Raw genomic sequence first — 12,335 nt, 5'->3', positions numbered from 1 at the left:
ACTTTTTACACTGGGCTACCCTGGTCAGCTATGCCTCCAGCTCAAGTATCAAGTCACGACTAAAATATTACCATAATATAAATAACCCTGCATGCAATGACATTTTCTGGATTATAATCATATTTTTAGAGTTCAAAACAATGACTCTCAGCGTCCAGCAGATGGCAGTGTCCGGTTTATCTAGTGGAATTGTACTGTACATCAATGCGTCAATATTACTCAACGTTAAACTCTCGAATAACTTGAACTCTGAACTATAAAACACACGACATTAGAGAATACATTACATTTTAATTAGTGTCAATAACTCTTACAGCATTATATCATCTCACATTTATCTGGATAGTAGGTTCTGAATCTAAAATATGTTTAGCATTCAAATGTAAGGATTACTAGTTTTGTTTATGTATTGACGTATAGCTTTGTTGCTACAGAAAGAATGACCAGAGGCTGGAAAAGGGTATGTGGTGAAGTTACGCTCCTCGGATCCAGATCATGATCCAGATGCACGCGCATAAAAAGCAGCCAATCACAGAGCGTGGAGCAGGAAGGGCTGGCAGCTCTGCTCGGCAGCACAACACAAAGTTGCAGAGCATCTCTGAGTCTCCTCCTGCTTTGCCTTCACCTGCTTTCTGTCGCACCTGTAGCCTGCCTCTCCTCCAGACTACTAGCGTTACTTTACTCTTACCTTTACCCCGTCAACCATTACAGCGGTCCCCCTGACCAAGGTGTGTCTCGACGCTTTTCAAAGATGCTGGCCTGTACGGAGATGATCACTATGTGCCTGCAGTCCGCCAAACAGAAGCACCTCCGGGCTCAGCAGCAGCAGCAGTCGCTGCACAGCGCCGGCCAAGGACTTACTATCTTTCATGATGTGAGTGCATATTCTACTCTTCTATACACCGTGAAAACAAAGTAGCGTTGGTTCATCAAATTACTATTGGCAATCCATGTTATTATTCATCTAATGTTAAACTGTTAAAGTCAATAGATACATTCAAACTGTACAATCAATCATAGTGTTGAACCCTAATTTGGACATTTTGTATTATAGATTTAGGGACAGCCGGGGGTTCTCTTCTTTTTGTAACACGCACGCACGCGCGCGCACGCACGCACGCACGCACGCACGCACACACACACACACACACACACACACACACACACACACACACACACACACACACACACACACACACACACACACACACACACACACACACACACACACACAAACCTCTGGTTATTCAAAAACATTATATGACAAAATATACCACACAACGGCACATACAATCTGTTTATACTTAAACAAATACATTTAAGTGAAAACATTTCACACACATTCCAAGACATAAACACCATTAATAACTATGCTCTTTGTTTAAACCAATAACACCCACCACTGGGTAGACCTGCAGCACAAACTATCCATCAACACAGTTATTATCTATCCATCACATTCTGTCATGTTCTGGGTTAGTAGGTCAATGGTGTGTCCAAATCTGAACTAACTGCATCTTTCTGTCAATAGTGTGCTGTATCTGTCACTAATGCAGCACACAGACTCTGGCAGCCTTGGTTAAATAAGGACCCATGGCAGTTTATTCACTGTATCTGTGCAAACTGTCCCTGAATGGGTTGCAGCACAAGAGTGCTTTCACACATAGTCTTCAACTTTGACTTTGTTCTTCTGATGAAAGAGCAGAACAGTAACAGGCACACTCCGTGATGGTTTCTGGTTCAAAAACAAGATTAGAAATACTACATATTTTAAATCATGACTGACATTCTATCTTGGTTTGATAGCTATGTTAGCTATGTTTGTTTATTGTCTTTATTCACCTTATTTTATCTGTATTTCTGCTCTTGTTTGGTGAAGGAGGAATACTGTTGATTTTAGCTTTTTCCTGTCTGTTGTCATAATTGGCTCTCCAATTATTCCAGATTTTGACTTGATAAAATGGCATTTATTTGGTACACGTCAGTCTCCACAAAGTCAAGTAGGCTCAATTAAGTCATCTCGCCAGCTAATGAGCCTTTAAAAAATCATAAATATGTTGTGTGCCAGGAGTAAAAGTCGTTAAGCAGATAAATGGTGATTGATTTTCTAGATAATGTCGATGGATGAACTTTATCATTGAAGTAGCACAAATTGGTTTTCAGTAGTTTAGATCAGAACAAACAATTATTAGATGCGGATAGTTATTCATGTGAATATTTTTCTTTTATTATCTGTAATACTAAAACCAATTTAGATTGTTATAGCATTGTGCCTGGTTGTATGCAACAGAGAGATCAATGTGTCAATAGTAGGCCGATGCTGTTATGCTAGAGATTCAGAGATTTACCGTATTTGTATAAGATTTCTGGAGTGAGAGACAAAGCAATTCCTCCAAAAATGTAATCTTGTTCAAAGACCAGGGACTATTAAGGATGCTGATAGTGGATGTTGAAAGTGGTGTTATCATCCATATTGTTGCCGCTTCCTTATGTCTTTGTTTTGCTCTATCACCAGCACTCTCTCTCTGATTTTCTCTCTTTTGCATCGCTGTCCTCCATCTCTTCATGTTCTCCCTCTGCTCTTGCTCTACCAACTAAAAAACATAGCATGTCAAGAAACAGAAAGATATATATATATATATATATATATATATATATATATATATATACAGCTCGGGGAATCACTAAGAATCTCCAAGGCAAAAAGGCGAGAGGAGAATATGTCACATAGAACATACTCAATAAAATATGATGAAGACCTCTAGTTTCCTCATTTCTAAAGCCCCGCACAACACAATTGTGTCAGCAGAGCCTGAGAGAACTCTCTGTCTTTACACCTGCCACCAAGGCATCAGAACTGCATGGGAAAGCACTCTGGGAAACAGGGCTGACATGTTCTTGGTTTGCTGTAAATGAAGCATTATGGTCTATTGTCACCAGAGACCAAAATCCCAGCATAACAACAACACAAGTTAACAGTACTGTACTGTAACCGTTTTCCATTGAATCAAGCAGGAGGGGGGAAATGTGGCTTAGATGCAGTACAATGCCGAGGGGTAAAAGAAAATACTGCTGACTGTGGTGGGAACATTGGATTCAATGTTCAGTACAGAGGGCTAAAGCAAGAATGTCTTATAACCAGCAGGATTGTACATGTCAAGAACAAGGAGGGTTGGTGGGTCAGAATGTCCTGCCATCATGTTATTAAAATAACTATTTCACTTTATCAAATAACACAGAAAATGTGCAGCTTTACAGCCTTCAAGTCTAGACAGATGAATCCAAAAACAGAACAATGAGTGTGTGGTGAGGTGGTTCCAAACGTTGTGGCTCTTGTTATTAGTCAGGAATGAAGCTGTGGAGAGACAGACGTTGAGAGACAGAGGGCAGACCCACAGACCTTGTGCTTGTTGACCGATGGAAATTGAAATTGAAGGGCAGGTTCTGCTGTTATTAATACCCCAAAGGTCAAAGCTAACAAGCATGTCAGTGGCCGCTACCTGACAATGGAAACAACAAACTGATGGAGTGGAGAGGGATTGAGATAGTAGGACACCATTTTTTATTCCTTCCTTCCTGCAACATCTATGTTGGGGTTCTTCTGTTTGATAACTGTTCTGATTATGGACATTCATTTGTAAACCAATTATAGAGCCAACATGTGTTAGTATTTGAATTGCATAAATTAACATGTGTCACTGACTTATTAAACTGCTGATTTAAGAAACACTTTGTTTGCTGTGCTAATTAAAAACATGACATCAACATTGTATTTATAACTTAATGTAGTAGTTTAAAATGCTACTTTCAGATGATGTTTCCTCCATGCCAACTTAGTTTCTTGTAATTTAAATCTTCCTTTTGGCGAACAGTAGACTGTTGTTTATTATCAAAGCTTCAGCTAGCTATAACATTTTATTTAACAGCTTTATTGTTGCTATGGGTAACAGGGACTCGAGTTTACAGAGATGTATATTGGAGCAGGATTTCCCTAGGTAAATCCAATTATCAAGCCAACTTATTGGACATAAAAACAAAGCAGATCGTCATAACTGTCACCCAAACAGTCAATTGGAAGCATCTATTTGATTTGAAGAGCTACTTCAAAATGGATGATCATAAAAGGCATTTCGGGCGCACGAAACTTCATTTCATTCTAGATAAGTACTTTAGTGCTGATGGTTACACTGGGGACTTATTTAAAACCTGTCTCATCTTTTTGTGCAGTTGCCCAATCCGCGTTCCTCAAATCCTGCCTAAAATCATGTTGAGTGTTGATGTTCCAACTGGAATTGGAAACTACAATTTTCCATTGTTGACCTAGAGGGATCCGTTTTTCAAGGCTGTCGCAGCGGACTATTTAATAAGTTCGAACAGTACGTGCCATATACAAAGAGCTTTGTGAGGCTCATAAGAGGTGTTTTACGTTTATTGCAACTTAAACTTAGTTTTTGAGTTGGTCGTTTTATGTTAAGTCTGCATTTATCCCTTCATCTCCTCATTCCTTCAGAAACATCATCACATAGTTATAGACTTTAATGTTGCAGCCTACATCTTGGGGTACAAAGTAACCAGATCGTAGGTATCATTACAAGTTCAACCAATAGTTCAGGGATAAGCCTCAATCGCATCAATACAGTTGGCCTGCAGCAATATCTCAAAAAGCCTTGTTCACCTTTAGCAGTCATTTATTATTATTCATAATAATAATAATAATAATAATAATACATGGGATTTGTATAGTGCTATTCCTAATGCTCAAAGACGCTTTACATACAATCAGAACAGAAACAAATCGAAGAAAACAAAAAACATAAAAATTAGTCCTCATCCAAGTGCGTAGTTGATTAGAGTTTGAAAGCTGGAGTGAATAAGTGAGTTTTGAGAGATTTCTTTTGGAGAATTGTCATAGCAGGAAAAGCACAGGTGTAAATAATAACATTAGCAAGGTTCTGTTTAATTGTACCAGTAAAGGATCCTGCATGCAGTATGGCACATTTACAGTAGCCCTCGTTAGTGTTACTAATTGCACCTATGACATGTTCAAATGTCTGCAGTGAAATGCTCTGTTGAATCCTGGACTATTAGAGGTTAATCATTTCCATTGCAAACACTTGCAGTTGGCTGCAACTGTAGCCACATGCTGCAACAGTGGTAGTGATTGATGCTTGGAGTCAATCTTCTTAATAGTGTACTCTGCTCAGTGACTTTTAGAGCACGGACAACATGTTCCCGTCTGAACCTATGCTATTGGTATTATTGATGACTCAGCTAGAGTTGTTCCGTTGCTCCGTTGTTAATTGTTCATTTTGATCCCCTTTTATCCTGGCAACAATTACTCTTTTATCTTAAAATACAGTGTTCTTAGCAAATTCCAACACTTTATTCAGTACATAAAACATATAATACAATTTAAACAGTATCACCATTGCATCCAACCAAATACAATAACAAAAAAAAGATATTACTTAAAAAATAAATAGACCTTAAAACATACAATAATAATAATAATACCTCTCAATGTGTCACTATTTATAAGTGAACCTGCAAGATAATGACTGTTGATATTGTCTCTTTGCTACTTGATGGCCTCGATGCTTCTTCTGATTACGATTTACTTCAGAAGTGATAATTATTAAATCTATTTTAAAACTCACATATACTATGAATTGGCATAACACGAATCACTCATACAGCGAATAATAGCCTTTGTGAATGCCATTGCTCATGTGTTTCTGTTCGGTGCAGCAGAACAAAGGATCTTTCTACAGCAGACGTCAAACATCCATAATGTGCTTTTGACAAATTGCCATCGTTCTTGATAACCTGTAGTTGCCTATTGAAGAAACACTTCAGGGGTGATGGGTTGAGGTAATAACCATCTCCTCCCTCTTTCTTTTTCAGATTTTCCGCCGAGCAGACAAAAATGGTAAGTAAACAGACATTTTTTCGTAATGAATTTCTCCTATGCCTGCGTGTCCTTTCCCCACATTTTTCCACTTGTTATTATGCCTCAGATGATCTGGCAGAGATATTAAGTATTTGCATGAATGGCTCTTCGAGTGAAGCTGATTTCCTCCTTATGCACCAACAAGTTTCTACACCCAATTAAAATGATTCTAAAATGCTGGATTTTAGCCACGGATGGAAGAACTTGTCACACAAAACAAAGCACCTCTCTGTCAGTGTCGACACAGATGACTGGGTGCTGTTTACAAATGAATGTGAGTCATCTTGACGAGGGCTGAACCAACTTGCTTCTTCTAGCAGTGAATCACTGATAAAATGGCATCATTAGCAAGTATGAACAAGGTAACTCCTTATACTCAAACATGTATACATATACATGCACAAATGCTGATAGGTATGTATATCAGCAATGTCACCTATTTTCATTAATTGTATGACTGACCACTGTTCAAATCCAGCCAAATAAAAACTGTGATCCACTTATGGCCAAATTACACTTTTGACGACAAAAGACAATGTCAAACATTTAGGACTCAAAACTAATGTCTCATATCTGAATATGACATTAATAGACACAGAAAACTCTGGCCAACGGCAACATTATACGAGAACACACGTATATGGTATGAATATTCAAATACGATACACTATCCAGGCATTACATACATTAGTTTAAAAATCTAAGATCACACGAAATTGATATCCACACATGCAGTGACCCAGTAAAATTAATGGTATTGCACAGTGTGTAAAGTAAGGGTACTTTAGGAATGTAAATTATTGCAATCAAACCATGGAGGCATCAGAGGGGATCAAAGAGGGTTTGTTGAAGTTAATATGTCTCAAAACCTCTCAAATACTGTTATCCTGAATCTGTGATGTAAAATTAATTCTGGGCGACACATTTTGATTATATTTCTTTTTTGAGCCTTGACATCTTTAAAGATGTTCATGCCCTTGCATATTTTAATAAGCCCCAGGAAATATAACTCGTTTTACTCTCGTAAAAATTTTTCATGACATAAAGCACCATGTTCGTTGTGTTTGAGGTGAATTGCATCATGGACTAAAGCTGTAACTGCACAGAAAAAACAGATCTGATACTGAGTTCATTACCTAAAGTTTGTTATAGTTTTAGACTATTTCTGTATTCAAATATATTTTGTCATGATGTCCCAACAATTGGTCCATGTTAAACTCATGTTAGACTGTGTTGCTGACTTTTTTCAACCACAATAAAATAAAAATATTTGAATTTAAAATAACACATTTAATCAGTACTGCACTTATTTAAAATGTAAGGATTATGTAATGTGAATTCTGCTGATGGAAAAATAATGCTGCAAGAAGACCTGTTCAATCGCCATATTGTTAACTGTACCATATGTTACAACCCGCCTCCCTACTTAATAGTAGTGGCTCGTGAGGCAGTCCGCAACATAAAACAAAAATACACAACACGTAGGCACTAAACTGTGATCGTACATTTATTGCCACAATCATAAAAACATTACACTGGAGGACAGGTAAAACAAACAAAAAGACGGAGGGGACTTGGGCCAACCACACCACGGCCCGTAGGATCCAGAGCCTTCCTCCGCTAACCAAAATCACATACAACCTAACGGGAGAAATAAAGCCGCGAAAACCTAACTCTAACACGTCCTCCAGAAAACACAACAAAAAACAAAAGAGCTCTGCCACAGCAGAGACATCCGGAGTAGTGATCGGCCCCTCCTTCTCCTTCAGTCTCCTCTTTTATGCTCGGCTGATTGGCAGCTGGGAACACCTGCGCCGAGCTCGGCTGAGTGACAACTGGGAACACCTGGGGAAGGCGGAGCCAGGTGTACCTGCACAGCAGAGAGAACAAAGAGGACAACAAAAGGGGGGGGGTAGTACGTAACACCATAGAAATAAAAGCCAGACTAACTTGAATGTTCCATGTTAAAAAACGTCCTGATAGTTCACTTACATTTATACAGTTACGGCCCGTCCACACAGCGGCGTGCGTTGACGCTTGGAGGTGGGCGTATCTGAAGCTTGGGGATTTTTTGCGAGCAACGCGACCAACAACCAATCACATGAATCTCCCGCCCCCGACATACAAAGTAATAGCAATGTTAAAACGAAGTAAACTGGATATAAAATCCCCAAACAGGCAAAAACCTACCAGTTTCATCCACTGTCTCTGCCACCTCCCTCCATGCCTCGCTCCTCCGGTTTGTATCCCGGTAGATGAACAGAGACCGATCATACAGCACCGGGTGATTCACTACCGCTATAATGAATTTTCCCTCCGTTTTTTGGAACATGAGGAAATGACCTGCGTAGTCTCTCCCAGCATACACGCTGTTTGATTGGCTAGCGCTTGTACTGGCAGATTTGCATAAACGAGATTTCATTGGCTGACACCTCCGTCGAGGTGTCAAAAGTTGAACATTGCTCAACTTTTGAAGCCAGCAATGCCAGCAACGCTCCACGTCGCTTCCCAAAATGCAGTTCGGCTGAAAGTGACATCACCCCATTCAAAGTGAATGGGCAGAAGCGTTGGAAGCTTCAATGCACGCCGCTGTGTGGACGGGCGGTTACGGCCCCTACACACGGCGGCGTGCGTTGCCGCTTGGCGGTGGGCGTTTCTTGAGCTTGGGGAGTTTACGCGAGCAATGCGACCAACAACCAATCACATGAATCTCTCCTGTCAATTGCATAAAAGGTTTTACATGTCACACTTTATATGATTAACATTTATGACATTAATGCCTATGGTGCTATTTTACGCAACATTCCATGCTGGCTAAATACTGTCTATGCCTGCATACAAAGCAATAGCAATGTTCAAACGAAGTACACTGCACTGGATATAAACTCTCCAAACAGGCGAAAACCTACCAGTTTCACCCACTGTCTCTGCCACCTCCCTCCATGCCTGGCTCCTCCGGTTTGTATCCCGGTAGGTGAACAGAGACTGATCATAAAGCACCGGGTGATTCCCTACCGCTACGATTATTTTCTCCTCTATTTTTTGGCATATGAGGAAATGAACTGAGGTCTGGGTCTCCCAGCATACACGCGGTTTGATTGGCTAGCGTTTGTACTGGCAGATTTGCATAAACGGGATTTGATTGGCTGACGCCTCCGTTGAGGCGTCAAAAGTAGAACATTGCTCTACTTTTGCAGCGAGCACCGCGAGAAAAGCTACGCTTTTCTCCCACAATGCAGTTTGGCGAATCGTGACGTCACCCCATTCAAAGTGAATGGGCAGAAGCGTTGAAGCGGCAACGCACGCCGCCGTGTGTAGGGGCCGTTAGAAGGAATATGTGCTTTACTGAATCAAAGGTCAAATATCATCTCTGTTATAAATCTGTGCTCCTTGCCTCTGCTTGTGATATGGCTAAGAACGCTCTTCTTAAAATATGAATATATTTCTCTGTCTAACAAAAGATGAAACAATAAGCCGAAGCAGATTCAAGGTTCAAGGTTCAAGGTTCTTTATTTGTCAAACGAACATAGCTACAGAGTAGTTATGTCGATGAAAATCGCGTGTCACAGGCTTCTCCAACAGTGCAACACAGATAAACAGAAAAATATAGTGCAAGTAAATAGTAAATACAAGAAGACAAATAGTTTGAAAAAGTGAAATAGTGCAATAAGAGTATATGCAAGTCATTGAAATATGATATATAAGGTAAATAGAGAAATAGTTTTTAAGGAGCAGCCAGATTAATATTGTGGATGTTATTTCAACAGTTCAGTTGTTTAACAGTCTTATTGCCTGTGGGATGAAACTGTCTCTGAATCTGGTGGTTTTTGTCCGGTTGCTGCGGTAACGCATGCCAGACGGCAGCAGACAGAACAGTTTGTGGCTGGGGTGATGGGGGTCTTTTATAATCCGGAGGGATTTCTTCCTGAGCCGCTGGGAGTAAAGGTCCTCCATGGATGGCAGCTCCGTCCTGGTGATGTTCTGTGCAGTTTTCACCACCCTCTGTAAAGTCTTACGGTTGAGGGCGGTGCAGCTGCCGTACCAGGCCGTGATGCAGCCAGTCAGGATACTCTCTATGGTGCACCTGTAGAAGTTGCAGAGTATCCTGGAGTCCATGTTGAACCTCCTCAGCCTGCGGAGGAAGAAGAGCCGCTGTCGAGCTTTTTTGGTGATGGTGGTGGTGTGAAGAGTCCATATCAGGTCCTCAGTGATGTGGACACAGAGGAACCTCAAGCTGCTGACTCTCTCCACCGTAGTCCCATTGATGGCGATGGGGGAATGTAATCCACAATCAGCTCCTTTGTTTTGCTGACGTTGAGATGGAGTTTGCTATCCTGGCACCAAGATGTCAGGTTTTCAACCTCCTCTCCAGTGGTGTAGTGGGGATTTTTTTACTGGGGGGACGCTATTTTAAATTAGGTCATCCCAAACAATGCCAAACAAGTGCGCACGCGCGCAGTGCACTCACAAAACGGGCAGACAGGTCCACAGAAACTACCGGTATGCTTAGTCCTACTTTACTTACTGTACTGCAAAAAGCAGACGGCGCTGTGCTCAACAGACACACACAGACTCAAAACCATGGACACACTGGCACATACGTTACATAAACAATGTATAGGCCTACATTGCATAAACTATACGTATTGCAACTAAGCAGACAGCGCTGCTTTTCTCTCTCTCTATCTCCACTTTCAAAATATATTTAAAACTCATAACAAACAAACAAAATTCCCAAAGCTGTCCTGAAATTAACTTATTAAATAAACAAAACGAAAAATATATATAGCCTACTAATGCAAACATTGAATCTGGACTGGAAATTATTCTGATTAGGCCTAGCCTACATTGCAAATAAGCAGACAGCGCTGCTTTTTACACACACACACACACACACACACACACACACACACACACACACACACACACACACACACACACACACACACACACACACACACACACACACACACACACACACACACACACACACACACACACACACACACACACACACACACACACACACACACACACACACACACACACACACACACACACACACACACACACACACACACACACACACACACACACACACACACACACACACCTTGCGTTTTGAAGACTGATGCATCAGATATGGATGAACAAACTTTGCAGCCCAGTTTCCCAGCTTTGCAGTCTATCCACAAGTATGTCTCTTGTTTCCTCCGCCACATCTCCTCCGTCCATACCTCTGGGAACGGTGAGCTTGAGCTAGCCAGGGGAACGTTGCTAGCGCAGCTAACGTGCACGTTAGCTAGCATTATCCACGTCTTTAGGCGGCTCTTCTGATGATGTACTGTAGTACTAGTAGCAGCTTCACTTGTAGCGTCGGTGCTGCTAGACTCTTTCTTCTTGTGAATTATATTCTTTTTAGAAAAGAAGTCAAGTAAAAAATGTTTGCCTGCCATTATAGAGCTTTTTCGTTAGCGTTCTTGAGGGAAAGAGCTGCCGCAAAATCGGCGGGCGGTATGCTGGCCGTGGGTGTGTCACTAACACACCCCCAGCTCGCCGCGGGGTCACGAGCGTGATGACTAATCATAATTCTTTAAGGAAATCGTTTTTATTTTTTATTATAATTACTGTGAAATGTATTATGTTTTTGTCATTATTACAACAAATACACACTTGCAACTGATAAGACTGGCAATGATTTTATATTTATTAGACTATTACAAAAAATATCATGCTCCAAATAAGTGGGGGTACGGCATACCCCCGCGTCCAACGGCCACTACACCACTGCTCCTCTCTGTACGCCGTCTCGTCGCTGTCTGTGATCTGACCGATGACGGGCGCATCGTCAGCAAACTTCACGATGGTGTTGGAGCTGATGGCCACGCAGTCGTGAGTGAACAGAGAGTAGAGGAGAGGGCTGAGCATGCAGCCTTGTGGGGCTCCGGTGTTGAGGATCAGGGTGGAGGATGTGATGTTTCCCACCCGCACTGCCTGGGGTCTGCCCGTCAGGAAGTTCAGGATCCAGTCACAGAGGGCGCTGTTGAGCCTGAGGTCTCTGAGCTTGATGACCGGCTTGGAGGGCACAATGGTATTGAAGGCTGAACTGTAGTCAATGAACAGCATTCTCACATATGTGTTCCTCTGGTCCAGGTGTGAGAGGGCAGTATGGATGGTGTGGGCTATGGCGTTGTCTGTGGACCTGTTTGCTCTGTAGGCAAACTGCAGGGAGTCCATGAGTCAGGGAGGGAGGAGGTGATGAATGTTTTGACTAACCGCTCAAAGCACTTCATTATGATGGAGGTGAGTGCTACTGAGTGGGCGGTAGTCGTTGAGGCTGGTGATTTTTGTCTTTTTGTGGACAGGAACGATGGAGTGTTTTTAA

General features: G+C 41.5%; 1 protein-coding gene across 1 annotated transcript in view; it reads left to right on the top strand.

Annotated features, from left to right (window-relative positions):
- Nucleotides 1-550: 550 nt before the first annotated feature.
- Nucleotides 551-12,335, top strand: part of necab3 (N-terminal EF-hand calcium binding protein 3) — a 47,816-nt gene continuing 36,031 nt past the window's right edge. Inside the window, exons 1-2 of the mRNA XM_034083800.2 lie at nucleotides 551-874; nucleotides 5,905-5,929. Coding sequence (XP_033939691.1) covers nucleotides 752-874; nucleotides 5,905-5,929 — 148 coding nt within the window. The 5' untranslated portion in view covers nucleotides 551-751. The remainder of the gene's footprint in view (nucleotides 875-5,904; nucleotides 5,930-12,335) is intronic.

This window comes from Pseudochaenichthys georgianus, chromosome 5, assembly GCF_902827115.2.
Source record: "Pseudochaenichthys georgianus chromosome 5, fPseGeo1.2, whole genome shotgun sequence".
Classification (NCBI taxonomy): Eukaryota; Metazoa; Chordata; class Actinopteri; order Perciformes; family Channichthyidae; genus Pseudochaenichthys; species Pseudochaenichthys georgianus.
Note: the sequence above shows the minus strand (reverse complement) of the source record. Positions and strands in the feature narration are given on the sequence as shown.